Below are 21212 nucleotides of genomic sequence, written 5' to 3' on the forward strand. Positions count from 1 at the left end.
TTCCCTACGCTTAGCTTCCCAAGTCAAACATGAATAACAATGCAGAATTATAAATTTGTCTTACCGGATTTGGAGCGCGTGCAACTAACTCCTGTGCTGGAGGTTGGACGGCTTCGACTTCTTCGGTTGATGCTTCCGCATGAGATACGTTCGGAGTAGACACCTGTCTTCCTACGTTCCTTGGTGGTGCAACGACATGGGCGTCCTTAGAACTTCGCGTTACACGCTTCAGAGCCATAGCTTCGGAATGGAGAAAAGAAAAGCGTGTTGTTGGAGAGAGAGAGAGAGTGTGTGTGTCCACAAATCGGGTGACGGCACGTTTACGATTGAAGATGGAGATGGCTTGAAGGTGAGAGGTTAAGGGAGAGAGGCTTCCTCCGGCGCGTCGTTGCAAGAGAGCTTCCGCTTCTGTAGATGTGTGTGTCCAAAGTGAGAGGAGAAGGGTCCTTTATATAGGCCATAGGGGGTGCTAAGAATACTGAGAGGTTTCAAGAATAGGAGAAGGAAAAAACCTTGCACGTAGTCGCGGCTCTTAAAAGAAATAAAAATAAAATAAAAATTGTACGCGAATCCTATGCACGATTTTAAAAAGCTCTATACTTACAAGTTCCCATTCTATTTTGAAAGAGAGAAAGAAAAAATATCCTAATTTTGACTCACCTCTCTTTCTTTCCTAAAAATACTCTCTAAGCTTTTTCTTCACAGATAGATTAGCTTCCCACATAAACCTATTGTTCAACATAAAGAAAGATCATAAAAAAATGGATTCTGAACCCGATTTTCAATCCGATTGCTCTGATAAACTCACGATGACTCACAAAATTGAGAATCTCAATTACTTTGCAAAATAACTGAAATGACTTATATGGATAAATGTTGGGTACATTACAATAGTCTCAAATACCCGTGAATTAGCTATAAGAGGTGATGTCAATGAAGTGATTTCAATCACTCGTAAACTGACTATAATATGATCAATATGGAGCTTACAATTTGTTGAAAGGGCCCTCCCTTATGAAAGGATTTTTGTCTTTAGGGAAATAAGAGTGAGTTTGCACCAAAGAGAGATGTAAACTTTCAGCCAACATACAATATGTTTCAAGAGACTAACACCCCTACGTGGGTTATGGCCTAGTTGCACAAGTAGGGGTGGCATGGTGGTGGATTCGTGAACTCACCTTAACACGCTCAAAGTTGCACTCATCATTCATATTGCCATCACATTTCACACCACCAAACGTGGTGGAGTTGAAAAGCTTGTGCATCATAAATTGGTGGTGTGAGCACATACTACTTTTCTTGTTGACAAGGGATGCAAAGTAGTGACAATGTTGCCCATTGCTTGTGTGTCCTTGTGAAACTATTTGGGAACACCAAGGAGGTTGCAAAGTGTGTGGGCCATGAACTTCCATGTAGAAATATTCAAACTGGGGACAACTTTGCCGAGCTCCTTCAATCATGTGTGCTCCACTCTTATACAATTGCTTATGCATCCTTGTGAAATGGTTTGGGGATATCAAGGAAGTTGCCAAGTGTGGGCCATGCACTCCCATGTTGCAGTGATCTTGCAGATAACCCTCCACTGAAGAGCGGTAGGCAAAGTTGCAACAATGTTTTATATCTTCTCCAACTGTGCGTGCGCCACTCTTAGTCCAATTGCTTGTGCACTCATGTTAAAATGTTTGGGACCATCAAGGATGTTTCCAAGCATGGGCCATGCACTTCCCATGAATCTTCGACACCATTCCAATGATCGACAAGCAAAGTAGCAACATATATTTGCAAATCTCTTTCAACCTTGTGCTCGGCTCAATTAATCATGCATCCTTGTGAAATGGTTTGGGACCATCTAGGAGGTCACCAAGTGTAGACCATGCACTTTCACATAGCATTCTCAAGCAAACTAGGGCTAATATAATATTAATCATTGACATCCAACCACAATTCGCATGAATCTATGAACAAGGTGTGAAGCCTAGACCAAATGACACACTCTTTGTGCCCCACTTAAACACACATGAAAACGAACTTGCCATCATAACTTCGCAAAAACCTTCATGCAATGATCCACAATTGGTCCCAAGAGTTTCAAGAGTTCTCCTTAGTCTGATGTACGCCAAAAGCCTCACGAAATTTAGAAAAAAATTGGGCTTCTTCATATATTTTTTGATGTGCGAAATCAACGAAATGTGCAAGATTCCCATGAACAAGGAATCCAACATATGGTCCCCCTAGAGTGGGGGTAGGACCCTTACGCCTACGATGGCTGGGTTCAAACGAGCTCGACGTCAATTCTATGGTTTCTCTTGCTGCCATTGTGCCTTGTTCAAACTGGACCAAGGTAGTTTTGTAACAAATAATGGCAGGACTGCCTTGTTCAAACGGGACAAAGGTAGTTTTGTAACAAATAATGGCAGGACTGCAATAGCATCCAATTAGCAGAGTGCATGTGGTGTGGTAGATGCTTCCATGCCGAGCTACATGGGTTCAACCATTGTCGCCCCTATTCCAATTGAAAAAGTGCATGATAGAGTGGAGCTTCTAAGGGGGAGGGGCGGGGGCGACCAAGCTATGGTGGGTTCAAAAATTTTATATCTTCTTTTATCCACGGTGTATGCCACGAGTAAGGCACGTCCCTCTTGTCTTGTTGTCTGAAGTTTGAACCCAACCTATGTGAAAGAGCCCTTGAGTATGTGCCTGCTAAGCACGTGTATGTGTGAAGAGCTTCCAGGGTTCAATGTATGGTTCTGTGTGGGGGAGCGAAAGGGGGGGCAATCTCTGTTGGCCTTTTTCTGAGATTTGACAAAAGTACACGATTGGGTTGAAGGAAATAAACATTGAAAGTATATATCTCTCCTCTCTCTACCTACGCCCAATGCATCCATGATCCATCGCTCTCTTCAACCTCCTCTTGCTGCGCCCACCAGGGCCACCACTCTCGCCCAACACTCTCATCAGCGCCTCTCTCCTTACCGCCCAGAAAGGTCAAGCGAAGCAGGGGCCCTCAGGCTGCTGCTCTCTAGATCTTGCGAAAAGCGGTACCAAGACCTCATTGTGCCACTCTCTTCTTCTCTCTCTAGTGCCTTTTTGATCCACACCCAACTTGCCCCTTTCCACCTTCATTCGCCATTCCGTGAACTTGGCCACATTGCCTCTTCTGTGCTGCATTTGGGTAAAAGCTCCCACTGGCTCAGTATCTCGCCCAGCCTGCCCAGTGCAGAGAGAGAGAGAGAGAGAGAGAGAGAGAGAAAAGAGGGGGGTAAGAGAGCCTAGGGAGCTGCATCACGCGCCCGCGCGTGTGTAGAGAGAGAGAGAGAGAGAGAGAGATCTGATCATGATTGTTCCACAGGAGCTTCCACAAACTATTGATCGGTTGTCTCTGTTTCCTGTTGCATTTTGTCGTAGTAGAAGGATTATTCTAAAGGATTGAGAGAGAGAGAGAGAGAGAGAGAGAGAGATAGAGAGTCAACAAGCAGTGTTAGGCCCTTTTGTTACAAAGCAGAGAGATTGAACGACTTCCCCATAGCTTGGGAAATAGGTATGCTCTGTTATCACAGAGCGTTTCCTCTGTTTTCCTGGTGGTGTGCTTACCTTTCTGTCTGTCTAAGATGGAGGACACGTGCAAGTCAATGGGAGTGAGCTACATATTGTATGTGTATGTCTCAAATTGCTGCAGAATACATAAACTCCCCTTGGAATGTGTTACATTGACGCACCAAGAAAGTTTTGGCAGAGTTAACTCCTTTGTATGGGAGTAGCCTTCAACAAAGCAGGGCTCCTTATAACCTAGACAGGTGTCCCTGCAGCCTTATTTCTTTGGAAATTATAACAGTTTATCTCTGATGGATTGCGATTGCCATTGGGCCGCTGATGACTTGCTCTTGCGATATCAATACATATCAGATTTCTTCATAGCTTTGGCATACTTCTCTATTCCCTTGGAGCTAATTTACTTTGTGAAGAAATCAGCAGTATTTCCTTATAGGTGGGTTTTAGTACAATTTGGTGCCTTCATTGTCCTGTGTGGTGCCACCCACCTTATCAATTTGTGGACCTTCAATAGTCATTCGCAGACGGTCGCAACGGTGATGACAGTATCAAAGGTTTTAACAGCCGTGGTCTCATGTGCAACTGCCCTCATGCTGGTGCATATCATCCCTGATTTGTTGAGTGTTAAGACGAGAGAGCTTTTTCTGAAGAACAAGGCAGCAGAGCTTGATAGAGAAATGGGCATGATTCGAACACAGGAGGAGACTGGGCGGCATGTGCGAATGCTTACACAAGAGATAAGAAGCACTCTCGATCGGCACACAATCCTGAACACGACCCTCGTAGAGCTTGGAAAAACATTGGCACTCGAAGAGTGCACATTGTGGATGCCAACGAGGAATGGTTTGGAGTTGCAGCTTTCCCACACTTTGCGGCAACACAGTCCAGCACCCATGACTGTCCCCATACATCACCCAACTATAAAGCAGGTTTTCAGTAGCCATCGAGCTATGGTAATATCTCCCCACAGCCCTGTGGCGATGACACGGCCTCACACAGGGAAGTATATGGCTGGGGATGTTGTGGGGATGCGTGTGCCACTGTTGCACCTAAACAACTTCCACATAAGAGATTGGCCTGATCCATCAAAAAGACCTTTTGCATTGATGGTGCTAATGTTGCCCTCAGATAGTGCACGCAGATGGCATGTACATGAGTTGGAGCTTGTTGAGGTTGTGGCAGAGCAGGTATGTCCCTTGCTTGTCCCTTGCTTTAAGAACAGTCTTGAAATACTTCCTTTCCCCTCAATTCATGTGCTATACCGCTGACCTTTGCTGAACTCTTTGTGCACTTGAAAACGCCAGAGAAAATAACCTTACATTCTGATTGCATGGCAAGACAGATCTTAAATACCCTGTGATTGTGGGGTGTCTCTATGCACACTTGCCTACCATGTCCTCTTGTGATTAGTCACACAGGGTTTGCTTGAGTGCAGGTAGCTGTAGCTCTTTCACATGCTGCCATTCTGGAAGAGTCCATCAAAGCCAGGGATTTACTGATGGAGAGGATAGTTGCTCTCGACATGGCTCGTAGGGAGGCTGAGACAGCAGTGCGAGCCAGGAACAATTTCTTGGCAGTCATGAACCATGAAATGAGAACTCCGACACATGCTATCACTGCATTCTCATCTCTTTTACAAGAAACGGATCTTACTCCTGAGCAACGATCTATGGTTGAAACAATTGTGAAAAGTGGTAACCTCCTGGGAACACTTATCAATGATGTTCTTGATCTCTCAAGGCTCGAAGATGGCAGCCTTCAGCTTGATATTCGCACATTCAACTTACCATTGTTGTTTCGTGAGGTATTGTAGCACATTTTGTTTTGTGGCTCTGTCCTGCGAATCGCAAAAATTTAGTTGCTAAATTTCTTAAGACATGGTTTGGCAGGTTCTAAATCTGGTAAAACCCATTGCATCTGTGAAGAAGCTGTCCGTATCCTTACATTTGGACCCTGACCTTCCAGACTTTGCTAGAGGAGATGACAAGCGTCTATTCCAGACCACGTTGAATGTTATTGGAAATGCCATCAAGTTCACCAAAGAGGGAAGTGTGGCCCTTATTGTATGCTTAGAAAAGAAAGAGTTTCTGCGGGATCCTCGAGGACCAGAGTTCTGTGTAGCATCTGGTGATGACCGCTTTTTCCTCAGGGTTCAGGTAGGCAATCCATCACTCGAGTTATTTTTCTGTGTGCAAGGGCAAAGCTTGATTATTGCTTTGGGACAGGTTCGGGACACCGGCCTTGGTGTTAATCCTGTGGATATACCAAAGTTATTTAATCGATTCTCACAAGGTGATTCAGGACCTCGAGACTATGCAGCAACAGGGATCGGGCTAGCAATATGCAAAAGGTTTGTAGAGCTTTTTGCCTCTAAGAGATGACAAGTACTTTTGTTCTTATGCCAGTGCTTGACTTTGTTGCAGGTTTGTTAACTTGATGGAGGGGCACATCTGGGTTGAGAGCCAAGGTGTGGGGAAGGGGTCAACCGTGTCCTTCATTGTGAAGCTTCACGCCCCTGATCAGTTGCAGGATTCTGTTCAGAATGTATCGATGACTTCAGCTACAAACCGAGCAGATTTTATGGGAATCAAGTGTTTAGTGGTTGATGACAACATGTAAGAACCGTCCCTCCAGCTCACCCCCCTCTAAATAAATTTGGGTGTCCAGTTTTAGTGAATCTCGTGGTTTCCATATCCAACATAGCCCGTTGTGGATGGGTGTTGAAGTTAGCCATTTTGAGCGTACTTCATGGTTAGAAAAGGAAATCCTACTTTATGGTTAGAAAAGGAAACGACGTTACTGCAACCCAAATTCTCACTGTTTAATGGAATATTCACGGCTGCAGAATGGTTGGAATGAGCCAGTAAGCAGTTATAGTCTTATCAGGGTTTGGTTTTGTTAGGCTGTGTACTTCTAATGACTAGGGAGGATAGGTGAGAGAGTATGGCAATTGTAAGAGGATTTAACCGGTCAAGGGAAGGATACAATTAAGACACTTACAGACGTCTGATAATCTATTGATGCACTATTGCTGAAGAGTGCTGCTATCTAGCCATCTCACAACTGCCTATTGAATATATTCTTTCATTTCTTCCCTTTCATTTTTCTCTCTTATGAGAGCTAGCCACTGATAGAGGTACTGCTGCTGATGTTTGGCATGAATATGCTGACATACTTTGTGATGCTCTGGATGAGGAGCATGTGTTCCCTCAAATCACTCCCTTGGTCAACATGTTGAAGTTTCTTCATAGAGAAGAAGGTGAAACATGAAATATGAGTGATAAGGAATGGGAAAGCTCATGACTATGGAAGCATTTAGCATATGCCTGTGAGACACTAGCATCGGTAGTAGCTTACATTTCCAATTGGGCAGTTTGTGACAGTAGCATTGGTAGTAGCTCACAGATTGTATTGGAATTTCGGCTAGTTAGTTAGACCATACAATTGTTCCAATATATGAAAGTGGAGGGCTGTTGGTTAGCAACAACGATTGGATATTTGGGTCTGTTGTAGCGCGGGCTTTTAGCTGTTGGACAGAGGTGCATAACGTGAGTTGGGTTGGTAACGCTGGGCTTAAATATGCTATTGTAGACCATATTTTTCCATGGTAGTGTGACGGTGGAGCATTTTGCACATGCTTGTGAGACATTTTATCGGTAGTAGCTCGCATATTCAATAGGGTAGTTGGTGATGGATTCCACCTAGCTGGTTAAGCCTTATAACTATGTAATATTTAAAAGTGGAGATCTAGTGATTCTCCACATATGACCATTATGGTTGGCAATTTACAATCCAATAGATGTTTTGTTTAGAGTAGGCTTTCGACAATTTGGAATAGATGCATGACATGAGATTAGTGGATCAAGCTGGGTTTGGGTAGGCTTATACTACTCTAGACCATATTTTGACATTGAGAGCAAATTAAGGAGCGTCAATCATAGGAAAAGAGGATCTATTGTTCCATGGATTGACGTAAAGTATTTATTAAGTTACTAACAATTAGTACTAAAATTGGTGTGAAATACATGCCCACTTTCATCCACTTTGAATGTGCTTTATATACACAAGGGATTATATTGTGAGAAGAGGAGGGGTGGACCTAGTGTGGATGATACTGCGGCCCGCCTTTGTTATATGTAGCTAAAAACTGGACGATACCTTGCTTAATGCTCGAACGTGCCAAATGTGGACCTCTATCTATGTGGGAGGTTAAAATGCATTGGCAAATACAAAGAATTTAGTATTGCAAACTTGTACAAAGCTCATTGAGAGGCGTTACCATTGTGTGAGGGGAAGGACTCTCTAGAGGAGAGATCTTCGTGGCTTATGTGCCAACAAATGATGACCTACTGATCTATTGTCAAAGGAATCAAGGATTTGCCTTGCGTAAAATTTGAAGCTTTTTTCAAGGCTTTGGGCTTGCTTCCCTTTGTAGATTCAACATAGTCCATGGGGCCTCATGCTTCCCCGCACATTGCATGCTAGATCTCGTTCACCATATGACTCCTGATAGGGAATTGCCACCATCTTTTGGAAGTGCTGTGTATGAGTACGTTTGATTAGATACTTTTCTCTCTCACTCAGAGGTTTTTTCCCGGTGCATTGTAATAGGCCCATTGTTATGGAGTCAACTTATCTTTGTACTTGCATGTGCAATACTATATCCTCTTGTTTCCCCTTTAGCTGCTTCTTTTTCTCCAAGATTTGTGTGCGCCTTCTCTGAAACCCTGAATCCAACATTGGGTAGGAGCAAATGTAGACATTTCTAGGATTGGACAATTGGTGCCAAGGCGTCTATTAATAAGATTTCCATTGAAGATATGATACTTGCACAAACATTAAGGTTTCTCCATACAAAAGCAAATACCATTTTGGTTACAGGTTGTCTGGTGCAATAGAATTGAAATGGTGATAAGATTTAGATTTTACACTTCCACAAATCTTTACTTCTTCCCTTGCGTTGATGTGTGCTACTTAGCAGGAGAGATGGTTCCTTTTATTTCCTTGGAGAGAGAGAGAGAGAGAGAGAGAGAGAGAGAGAGAGAGAGAGAGAGAGAGAGAGAGAGAGACCCGACGGGGTCCCAACCAACCCTCTCCAACCAACCCTTTCAAGGCCCCCCCACACCGTTTCCTCAATGTGGTATTTGCTTATGATTGCGTAAATGGAATGTACACACATGCAATACCTTAGTGCAGACTCTACTTACTCGAATGGAAATGTCGTTGCGGTAACTCTTCAAAATGAAGCACCTCCGGTGCTGATTTGGTGCATGTTTGGAGGTTTCTCCATACAAAAGCAAATACATTTTGGTTACAGGGTGTCTGGTGCAACGGAATTGAAATGGTGATAAGATTTAGACTTTACACTTCCACAAATCTTTACTTCTTCCCTTGTGTTAATGTGTGCTACTTAGTAGGAGAGATGGTTCCTTTTATTTCCTTGGAGAGAGAGAGAGAGAGAGAGACCCGACGGGGTCCCAACCAACCCTTTCAAGGCCCCCCCACACCGTTTCTTCAATGTGGTATTTGCTTATGATGGCGTAAATGGAATGTACACACATGCAATACCTGAGTGGAGACTCTACTTACTCGAATGGAAATGTCGTTGCGGTAACTCTTTAAAATGAAGCACCTCCGGGGCTGATTTGGTGCATCTTTGGATCCGTCTCAATGTGGGGTTGTTGAAGGCCACCAAGGGGAAGATCTTGGGCTGATTTGTGCTCCTGATGTGAGAGGAATGAAGGGTTGAAAGCTGGCTGCAAAAACGCAGATCTAGCGCGCAAAAATAGCAGATCTGTCGCTCAAAGTAGGGCTGAAAATGCAGATGATGATGATGCCGATGATGGACAGCAATGGGAGCACTCGATGCGATGAGAGAATCGCCGAGAAGAGGCTTAATGGGCTGTCGAAGCATCGAGCTACAACAGAGAGTTTAGCGGTAACAGATTTGGGCTGGTTCCGGTGAGGGAAAGGGCTGAAATTTGAAAACGCTGGGCTGATCTGTTGCCAAGGATAGCGCTAGGCTGATTTGTTGCTTGGAGCAAAAATGTTGGGCTGATCTGTTGCCAAGGGTAGCGCTAGGCTGATATGCTGCTTGGAGCAAAAATGGTGGGTTGACTGATTGCAAAACACTAGGCCTTGCTCTTGCTAGCGCCCCCAAAATGTGCACAATGCTGGCCTATGTGCTCCTTATGTAGGGCTTTAAAGCCAGGTTCGGAGAAACGTGCTATTGTGCGCACATGGGAGTTTTTTGACACTATGTCGTGACCCATTTGACAAACCAACTGGTCCGACACGTTCCTCTAACCTAAACCTATATGCTTGCCATGTCAGATGTCCACCGACGAGTGATCACATCTGCGAAAACGCTTGTACAAACCATTTATGCAAGAGGTGCACTTAGAGCTATGTGCATGTGACAGGGTGGGGGATCTCTGAGAGTGTTGGTTGGGATCTCATCGTTGTGTCTTCTCCTCCCCCTCTTTTTCTCTTCAAGATAATTGTCACAGACCTCTCTCTCTCACTCTCTCTTTAAGGTCCTCTTTATGTAAGTCGAGGAACATTTCTAATGAAAGAATCAAAGAACTAAGCAGCTAAACAATCAAGGAAGATGTGGTGTTTATGTTAAGAATTTTGGAGGTCATCTTGTGGGCTTACCCATTTGGATCGTGTGAGTGAGGATTTCTATGTGGCTGTGCCCAGCCTCGTGAGGGTTTTCCAACTTCTATTCATGTAGGGTTTTTTTTAAAGATTTGGTCCAGTTGGCCACTTGCGCCAAGACGCATTGGCCCCAAAGACGCAAATTGTAACTTCGAGGGTCCAACTCTCTCTGAGACTGTATGTCCAGATGCTCTCTGAGAAGTGACCCTCTGGGCACTTATAAACTGTAGAAGGGATGCCCAAAAGCATTCAATCGAAAAGCACTGCACCCTCAAAAGCATGTAAGGTGCAGTGGAATGAATGTTTGCGCTTTGCTCAATGTGAGTGCTCCGAACTGTGCTCAAGGTTCCTTTTGTTCTTATGGAAGGGAGAGCCTTCCGTTCTTAATGAGATAATGCTATGATCACAAACAAAGTGAATGGACACTGTGCGTGCAAGTGTATGAGACTGAGAGATAGAGAGAGAAGAGAGATATGACACCAGAGACGTTGTAAAACCCTCCTCCGAATTCCCCACTCTCGTCGGCGAGAGTGGTCTACTTATGATTGCACAAACTGGTACAAACTGTATGCATGTGACTGATGCAAGTCTAGGCTATGTCGGCGATGACGACGAGACCGACACTAGGGCTGAAATCTGCAATCTTTCTACTGCTGTCCAAAAACGCTATGGGCTGAAATCTGCTACAATCCAAAAACGTTGATTTTCGGGGCTGTTTTTGTGGGTCTTTGACGCTAAAAATCTGCAGGTTTAGGTTTGAAGACTGAGGTTTCTTTAGGGCTGAAAACTGATGGTCTTGCCAGGCTGAATCTGCTACTCTTTAGGGGCTGAACTTGAAGGTCTTTCTACTGCTGAAAATCGCCAGGGCTGAACTTGCAAAGGCTGGAATCTGCAAACGTTAGGAATGTCAAAACGCTAGGGCTGCAAGCTTCAGAAAACGCTAGGATCTAGGGTCTCCAAAACGCTAGGCTGCTGGGTCTTTGTGACGATGATGCTGATGCAAAAACGCTAAGGCAAGGGGCCTTCTGGTGATAATGGCAGAAAGGCAGCACCATGTTCATACTGTTGGGTCAACAGCGTGTAGATGCTAGGTCAGCACTTATAAAACATGCCGCGTTTGGCACCGTGTTTGCTGCCACATTTCACCTGTTGCAGGGCTCGGACTTGGGTCCTTTGCTCTGTTCACATGCCGCGTTTGGTGTAACAAACTGCTGACGTGTCAGAGCCTAAAGAATGGAAACCCTAATTTCTGCCAAAAATCCTAACTGTTGAAACCCTAATTCTGGAAACCCTAACCCTAAAACCTGCAAACCCTAATTCTAGAAACCCTAAGAAGAACAAGCAACAAAAGAAGTCCTACCAACTTATGGGGACCCCGTCCGATGGGGCCCCAAGTGACATAAAGGCATTAAAAATAAAGCAGAACACCCTCAAAAGACTTTGCACATCAAAATATGATGATGTGGCACCTGTACGGACGTCCCGGAATTCGCGGCGGATTTTTAGGAAAATCCCGAAATTTTAGGAAAGTGATTTTTTGGAGTCAGCTTTTCATATTTGATGCTTTTAGGCTTTGGGCCTTTAAATATGAGCCTTGGGGGCCCTCTCTTGCACTCTTCAGCGCGCAGATTGCAGAGGAGGTGCTCCCCGGCTGTTGTACTTTGCGAATCAGCAGTAATATAAAGAAATACCGAAAGGGGCGCCAAGGTTTGGGGCCAATACTCTCTGGGGTGGAATTTCGCCACTCCGTGTCGCGTGTCGTCTCTCTCTCTCTCTCTCCATTTCAGTTCAGTTGTTATTTGAAGTGCTTAAAGTTGTTCAGTCTGTTCTTTTCTATTGGCACGTGGTGCCCGCCTTGTGACAGTGGTATCAAAGCATCAAGCGTGTGCTTTTCTGAAAGCATACCGGTCCTACAAAAGAGCAGACAGAGCTATTGGAATTGAATTATATTTGAGGTATCAACCACTCCCACCCTTACTTCATCGCGCATCGGGCGCGCTCCCGTCTTCACCGCTCATGTCTTACATGGCATAAGCCATGCAAGAGAAGGATCCAGATTTGTTTCAAGTCACTGTTTTTCTCAGAAGCAGTGCCATGCAGATGTTGATGTCTATAGCTACCAAGCAGTATACTCCAAGTACTTGGCAAGCTTTCAAGAAAATTTTTGCCCGAAGTTATATGGTTTCTGACATCTTCCTTCGGAGTGCAACTTCTGGCAGAGTGGGGTATCCTGAAATGCTTGCCATGGAAACCCTAGCAGATTATAAATTGAAATTTCTCGACATCTCTCAGTAGATGTCTCTTCACGAGCAGATGACCTTGGAGGTTCAGTGTGATTGCTATCTCTTGGGACTACCATCGCCGCCAAAGAAACACTGTCTGTCCAAGAGCTGATGGACCATGTTGTGCTCGGCTATGACCTCATGGAAGGAACCTAACCCTAATTTTTGGTGCAGGTTTCAAGATGGAAAGTCAGTCGATTTTACGAGCTCGATTGATGTCGAGATTGCTTTTTAAGTTTAAGTTCTGTTTGATCTTGTTTGGTGATCCTGTTTGGAATTTGTTGAAATGGATGATATCTGTTTTGAACCTGTTTTGGTGCCGATTTGAATTGTTTGACTCTGGTTTGATACTGGTTTCAATGATTGGTGATTTTACTCCTGGGTGGAGAAGTGAGAAATACTGTCTTGATATTGTTTGAACCTCGGAACGACGCAGGCCGATGCCTGGGGAGCGTTTCGTTGTATGCTTGAACCTCCGAGCGACGCAGACTGCGGTCTGGGGAGCGTTTGGTTGTACAGTCCTCTGAGCTCATGGCCCGGACCTTCTTAGGTTATTTGCGGAGGGAGTGACGAGGTAGTCGTTGAGTAGCTTCATACCGCAGACCGTTTGTCTCGGAGGAGTGCTCAACGGCACTGTTTGTTGTGTCTTGTAACATGCATATGTGAGCATTTGTGTTGCATTGTGATGTGTCAATTACTGAATATTCCTAATTGGATGAGATTGCCTGGGTATGTAATTTTAGTGCATCAAGACACCCGTGGAAGATCAGTACAGTCTGCGTGTGATGGCTAATTTTACTACGCCGGAATATCAAGAGTTCCAATCTGGACGAAAGGAGAAGCTAACTCCTTGATCAAAACAGCCGAAGGAGAAGCTAACTCCTTGATCAAAAGAGCGGAAAGGAGAAGCTAACTCCTTGATCAAAACAGTCGAAAGGAGAAGCTAACTCCTTAATAAAAAGAGCAAATTGATGTCCCTCGGAATGACCCTCGGAAATTTTTGAGCTAACTTGAGTTGTTTTGCAGATATGCTGTAATCGCGGACGATTACTCTCTTTCAAGAAGGGGAGATGTAACAAACTGCTGACGTGTCAGAGCCTAAAGAATGGAAACCCTAATTTCTGTCAAAAATCCTAACTGTTGAAACCCTAATTCTGGAAACCCTAACCCTAAAACCTGCAAACCCTAATTCTAGAAACCCTAAGAAGAACAAGCAACAAAAGAAGTCCTACCAACTTATGGGGACCCCGTCCGATGGGGCCCCAAGTGACATAAAGGCATTAAAAATAAAGCAGAACACCCTCAAAAGACTTTGCACATCAAAATATGATGATGTGGCACCTGTACGGACGTCCTGGAATTCGCGGCGGATTTTTAGGAAAATCCCGAAATTTTAGGAAAGTGATTTTTTGGAGTCAGCTTTTCATATTTGATGCTTTTAGGCTTTGGGCCTTTAAATATGAGCCTTGGGGGCCCTCTCTTGCACTCTTCAGCGCGCAGATTGCAAAGGAGGTGCTCCCCGGCTGTTGTACTTTGCGAATCAGCAGTAATATAAAGAAATACCGAAAGGGGCGCCAAGGTTTGGGGCCAATACTCTCTGGGGTGGAATTTCGCCACTCCGTGTCGCGTGTCGTCTCTCTCTCTCTCTCCATTTCAATTCAGTTGTTATTTGAAGTGCTTAAAGTTGTTCAGTCTGTTCTTTTCTATTGGCACGTGGTGCCCGCCTTGTGACATTTGGCACCGTGTTTGCTGCCATATTTCACCTGCTGCAGGGCTCGGACTTGGGTCCTTTGCTCTGTTCCGCGGCTCCAGCTTCACCAATGCTCTCCTAATCTAGTCCGGTACAGTCATGCCTTGTAATCACTTTGTGACATGGTCTTTTCAGCCGTTTGTAGAGTTAATTAGACATTACATTTTTTTAGTCGTATAGCACGCATGCAGACTTCACATTGTGAAGTTTTCGTCCGAGTTATGACCGGTTGATATTGTGCTAATTCTTTCTATCTTTTGTGGTGCGTATGCCCTATCAACTACCTCATTTGTGCTAATTTTTTTGATTTCATGCTTCTTTTAGTGCTAGCTAGGCTTCATTATGGCTGAGTCTGCCCTTGATCTCCGGAGTCATGACAGAAACTCAGTACGCTGAACTTTGTGTTGATGTATGCTCATGTGTGTGTACGTGTGGTGTGTGTTGTGTTGGGGAGCATATGTTAGTACCTAGTTCTACACCCACTATTGGGCACTGACGACGTTAGTGGGGATGTCGTGGTATTTAGTCAATACTATGCATGATGGAGCTGATGGTTATATTGTCTTGTGGGTGACTACCATGGGTCTATACCTTGCACTTTCCTTCAAGGGTGAATTTGGGCTTATCCTGGATTCATCTAGGTATATTACATTTTATTTCATCTTTGTTTCTCTTTATACCTCTCTTTCTCCATCACCGGAGATACCATCACACACAGCTCCACAACACGCACTCCACACACCACCATCCATTTCACACATGAGTTAGCCTCTATTTACTCGGCCAAGGTCGAACATGGCCTATGTCTCCTCCACCCATCCACACCACTCTCAGTTCTCACGTCACATATCTCTTCCGTTCTCCACACTTCAGCTATTAGCTCTTTTCCACACACCACTCACACAGGACGCACTCCCCCCCCCCGGGGCTATGCCTCAGAACCGCTGGTATGATGATGAGTGCAGAGAGCTATACCGACGCCTCCATGCACGGCGAGCCTTAGGAGAGATCACAGAGAGAGAGGCCAGACGGCATATGAAGACGCTGACACGCCAAAAGCGGCGAGCATTCGAAGAGGCACAGGAGCTTGAGCTATACCGCCTATTCATGAGCATGGATAGCGCGACGGCATGGCGCACCCTGCGCGAGCCACGTCCGACTACAGCTAATGATGATCCACAGATATGGCATGATTATGCAGAGCGACTTTATGAAGTGCCAGGGCAGCCTCCTATTCCACAACCACACGAGCCTCGCCCCACGTGCTCCTCCTTCTTTACAGCAGAGATTGTAGAGAGGGCCATACGCCGCATGCAGCACAGACGATCAGCTGACCATACTGGATTACAGAGTGAGCACATCATTTATGCGGCCTCCACTATAGCCCCGTTGATTGCACATGTCTTCAACCGGGCTATAGGGGAGGGCTTCCCAGAGGAGTGGACACAGCACACCATAGTGCCTATCCACAAATCTGGCGACACCCTGGACCCAGGGAACTACAGGACTATCATGATTGGCCACACGATGGCCAAGCTATATGGAGCAGTACTTGAGGCACAGCTCAGCTGCTACGCAGAGATCGAGGGTTTACGAGCTCCAGGCCAAGCAGGTTTCAGACGAGCTTTCTCCACCATTGACCACATCTTCGTTCTGCGCTGCCTCATTGATGGGGCAAAGGCGCGGAAGAAGAGGCTTTACTGCTGCTTTGTGGACTTCCGCAAGGCCTTTGACACAGTCCCACGCGAGAGACTCTTCCAGCGCCTTCACAGCATTGGGGTACCAACAGAGATGATTTGGGCCATATATGCTCTATATGAGAGGGTGACGGGTCGGGTTCGTTGCCCAGGCGGTTTTTCAGAGACCATTGCTAGCACCATTGGTGTTAAGCAAGGATGCCCACTCTCCCCGACACTCTTTGGGCTATACATCGACGAGATCTCCGACTACATACTGCGAGCAGGGGGAGAGGGGAGCGACTTGGCAGGTACTCCGGTCCACATCATGTTATATGCTGATGATATTGTGTTGATTTCAGAGTCACCCGAGGGCCTGCAACGCCATCTTGAGGCCTTGGACGAATTCAGCACACACAGGGGGTTGACTGTGAACCTTGGCAAAACCAAGGTTATGATCTTTCACACATCCAGTGCAGTGAGGAGCGCCGCCACCTTCACAGCAGCAGGAGGACAGGTTGATGTAGTCACCTCCTATGTCTACCTTGGCATCACATTCACCAGCCTACCAGGACCCTTCACTATGAAGCAGGCTGCTGTTGACAGGCTCACCCGAGGATATGCAGCTCTGGCCATGCTAGAGCGGAGATGCCACCAGGCACACTTTCAGGAGCCCCGCACGAAGGGGTGGCTTTTCGACACCTTAGTCACCCCGGCCTTGATGTACTCGGCGGCAGTATGGGCACCAGGATTGACAGCTGACCAGTGGACACAACTTGAGAGACCACAGGTATATATGATCTCACGCTTGCTCCGCAGCAAGAAGACAGTGCCACACGACATTATTAGAGCCGAGCTCGCCACACCACCTATGGTTGTAGAGGCACTATTCCAGACAGTTTGCTTCATCCAGAGGATGAGAGAGCTACCTCTTGACAGACTTACCCGTAGAGCATTTGAGGCAGCTATACAGCTATCAGAGAGTGGGCATGAGAGAGCATGGTACTCACAGGTCAGAGCATGGTTTGAGGGACACGGTCTTGACATGGAGAGCCTACCACCATTCCAGTACGACCCCCACTCACCATATGTTCACCTCTCTCGCAGTGAGAGGAACTTGGTATTGAGACAGGATCTGTGGCAGCTATACACTAGGAGAGTCTGGGAGGCACCTAGCTTGGGGACGAGGATGTCAGATTACAGAGACCAGTTTCTCACCATATTGTCTGGGGGGTTCATACAGAGACCACGCTACATGGACACATGTATGCCACATAGCTCACGGGTGGCGATTGGTCAGCTGAGAGTGGCTTCACACAGGTTAGAGATTGAGATCGGGAGACATACTGGTGTTCCCAAGGGGGAGCGAATCTGCAGAGCCTGCACAGAGGAGGTGGAGAGTGAGGAGCACTTTGTATGTAGATGCAGAGCATACACTGAGATCAGAGGCAGGTATGAGGCCCTATTTGGAGGACAGCCCACTCTCCGAGAGATCATGGAATCTCGAGATCAGAGACAGCTCGGACGTTTCTTACTAGAGATACAGAGCCATCGGGACACACTACTACAGCCACACACAGCTACACAGACAGAGGGGAGACAGTCGCAGCTCACAGACTTCTTTCAGAGGATTTCCGCCCCCCCCTCACCAGACACTCAGAGGGGAGTGACACTCCCACAGGCGGAGGTGAACCGAGCTAGACGACGACCACGAGTCACAGGCTACAGGGGCGCGAGCTCCCACCACCGACAGATTGAGGAGATCCGAGCCCGGGAGCGCCGTGCCACTGAGGAGCGAGTGGCTCAGATGAGGGCTGACCCGACAGCTTTCATCCGGGTAGCCTTGGCACCATACCCACCCATGTACCACATCTTACACCCCCCCATTAGTACAGGATGGAGCTAGATAGCTTGATGCATTCTCATGATTGTACTACCTTGAGCATACAGACATGCATATACCCCTAGTGATAGAGCTCCATCCCTCCTCAGATACTCCACTACCTACATTCAGCTCAGTTTTGTATCAATTTTGTTTCATTTGTCTTTCCGATAGACGGATGACATACACACAATGTACATTTGATTTGTCTCATAGGCCGATTTCGGCCTGACATAGACGTTAAAAATCTTTCTTTCTTTCTTTCTTTCTTTCTCTGTCTCCAAATATGAGGGTTGAATATAGACCTTGTACTTAGCATCATCACATGTAATATCCTTGTTTAGGTAAGGAGTGTATATCCTTTTACTCTGTTAGCCTATTTGATTTTAGTAAGTGTAGCTGCTGGCTCTACTACCATAAATTCTGATTGTGTGATAGCCTGGCTGTCATACATGATTTTTGGGGGAAAGACTACAGGGAGCTTGTAGAACAACTGCCCTTTTGTAAGAGAAATTTTATAGTGTGTAGCAGCTATTTCTTTGGTAATTGGAGGTTTACTAAGGAGGAGGTGGTCTGCACCTCGCTTTAGCCAGGCGTATTTCTAAATGGCATTTTCAAGATGTTTGGCCAGACGTCCCATGTTTGCACTCGCACGTCTACGAGGACTTTTTGGAAAGGGATTCTATTTTTTCTAATAAAAAAGTAATTTTGTTCTGTCCTGCGTCTTGTTACTGCTTTGATGTGCCAATCTCTTTTGACCTCTTTTGTCCAACAGGGTTAATCGGATGGTGACCAAGGGCCTCCTTTCTCGGCTTGGTTGTGATGTTACAACGGTTGGCTCAGGACGGGAAGCTCTCCTGGCTTTATCGCAAGCTTGCCATACTTTCAAGATTCTTTTTGTTGATATTTGCATGCCAGAAGTGGATGGCTTTGAAGTTGCCATTCGAGTCAGGGAGAAGTACCCCATCCAGCCTGAAAGGCCCTTGGTAGTTGCAGTTACAGCAAACACTGATCTAGCAACAAGAGAGAGATGTTTCAGTGTGGGAATGGATGGTGTGCTTTTGAAACCCTTTTCTCTTGAAAAAATGAGAACGATGTTAATCGAAATTTTGGAGAGGGGCCCAGTTTCTAACTGGTCTTGACCACCTGGTGTGTACATATATGGTTCGTGCTATTGCTTCTCCCTGCAATGACTGGAAGGGCCATTGATGTGTGAGACTTTGACACTTACGGGGCAACACGAGACTGGCTCATGCATGTATAGGTCCAATGGTGATGCAATATGCTGCTCTGTTTCATGACTTCGACAAATGCATTCGTTTGGCGTGATTTTCAAAGCCTCAGGACCACAATTGACATTTTGTACCACAGCAATATGAAGTGATGCATATGAAGGGATTAGTTCAGTCAGCTTAACCCCGTACAGTAAAGGAGCTCCCAGATGGTCGACCAGCTGGTTCTGATTGAGCTACAGAATTTGAATAGAGGACGCTTCTCGAGAAGATCTTTCAAAGTTTCCATCTGTACAAAATGATGCACTTTTATGCAATTGGGACATCATGATTGTGCAAGGAAACTTTGTGTATAGTCAACAGCACAACAATATGTTGTTTATTGTACCTGAGGTGTGGATTTCCAAAGGAATTTCCATACATGATGGATGCTTTTTGGACTGGGTTTTTTTGATGCTATCTGTTGAAACAAGGTGTGGGTATGGAAGTGATCTGGGACCTCAACAATGCTGTTCACTTCAGCTGCAGTATCAAAGCCGACTTGTTGAAGTATCCATTATCTTCTGGCAATCAATGCAATTTTTGTAAAGAGTGGCTCATGTGTATTTATGGAGATCAGTGTCTTTGCAGAAACTTTATGGGTTAACTGCTGGTAATTTGTTGAGATTATTTGATAGTGAAAATCTTGTTAACCTAAGGCTCCATTGGAATTTTGAACTTGGTTCAAACTCATGCTTTCTGTGATGAAACTGTTGACACGATGGCTTGAGGGGTCTTCTAAATGCCTCAAAAGTAATAGACGCTGCTAACTCCTCTTATTGCATGGTTTTGGTAAAGAAAGGCCGAAAGCTTCTCAAAACTGAACTTCTTACTACAGTTGAGCCTTGCTTGAAGTGAAGGGCAAGTTTTGTCTGGTTTTGCTGTACTACGACTTTCGTGCAAGGGATGGTCTTTTCGGTCTGCAGAAGACCCATGTGAGGTGGGGTGGCAAAGGCAGCTCAAAGCACTTACTGAACTACACCAAGCCAGACTCCAGTTTGCAAGAGGGCTGAGGAAGCTAGGCTCCTTGGCAGGAACAGAATACTAGTCTGGGTTTTGAAGTTTATTGTTGTCCTGGCATCAGCGAGGCTAGGATTCCAGTTTTGTTTTTCCTTTAGCAATTACTGTAAGAGCTGAGGTCAACGATGCCTTTGGGTCATGCTCTAGCTCTTTTCTCTATTCCTACCGGAGCATTTGCAATGTGGAATTGCAGCTTGTGTCCAGGTCTTTTTAAACTCCAGCATGGTTGAGTAAGCCCCTTATCTTGCTAATAAGGAGGTGGTCTCCTCTTGCTGCTATGGGTACTTGTCTGTGAGCTTGCCATTATGCATAACAGAAAGTTAGTGGGGCAACCTCACTTCAGGCTGGAATGATGTAGGCACATTCAGTGGCAAAGGTAACAGAGAGGGTCGCTACTGGTCTCACATCTCTCAATCTTATCCGCAAACTTGCTTTTTGGACCAGAGGCCAGGTATCGTCTGTGAGTGCTAGTCATAACTGATCATATGGTCTGCCTTCACTAAGGGTAATGTCAGTGACTCTGAACCTTTTGATAGGAGTTGAAATGGTGGTTGAGAGTGATGCAACAGGGTAGCTAAGAGCTTGAGGAACTTGGAAGTAAGAGGGAATGGGCTCTATCTTAACAGCACATCAAACTGACTTTGCTCTGTAACCTCTCCATTCAAAACATTGTTGGCATGCAATGTTTAAGATGTGACTATCTCAATTACACGTAATCACCAATGTTCAAGGCATACAAACGAGCTTAGGGTATGGGTTTTACTCGAGCACTGAAGCGGTCTCATGGTCTGTCAAAAATGTGAGATTTTGGTGCTTACTAGCTAATCCATTGCTTTCCTGATACAGGCGGTAGAATCTACTCAGAGAGGTTTAGGGAGGGAAGGGAACCTGTGACCAAGCAAGCACATATGAACATTTTAATTAATACTCTGAAATTTGCATGTTTCACTTTCGATCAATGTAGCACAATTCCTAGTCTCTCATGTAACATGACCTATTAAACTATACCAAATGTCTTGGTTATCTGATTACATCCAACATGAAAGGTAGAGTAGATAGGCTCTCTTCTTCTTTGTTGTTAGCTTGCTTGCTTTCTTCGCCAAGCAACCGCTTTACTCCAAT

The 21212-nt window shown here is 45.5% G+C and overlaps 1 protein-coding gene across 1 annotated transcript; it reads left to right on the forward strand.

Annotated features, from left to right (window-relative positions):
- The first annotated feature begins 3003 nt into the window (after positions 1-3003).
- On the forward strand, positions 3004-20830 carry LOC147447557 (ethylene receptor 1-like). Its single transcript, XM_086523288.1, has 6 exons — positions 3004-4736; positions 4985-5353; positions 5439-5705; positions 5775-5899; positions 5973-6164; positions 18575-20830. Exons 1-6 carry the CDS (start codon positions 3843-3845, stop codon positions 18939-18941), a joined length of 2214 nt encoding a protein of 737 aa, XP_086379414.1. The 5' UTR covers positions 3004-3842; the 3' UTR covers positions 18942-20830.
- The last annotated feature ends 382 nt before the right edge of the window (positions 20831-21212 follow it).

The sequence above is a fragment of the Adiantum capillus-veneris genome, chromosome 11 (assembly GCF_014529385.1).
Source record: "Adiantum capillus-veneris isolate H3 chromosome 11, ASM1452938v2, whole genome shotgun sequence".
Classification (NCBI taxonomy): Eukaryota; Viridiplantae; Streptophyta; class Polypodiopsida; order Polypodiales; family Pteridaceae; genus Adiantum; species Adiantum capillus-veneris.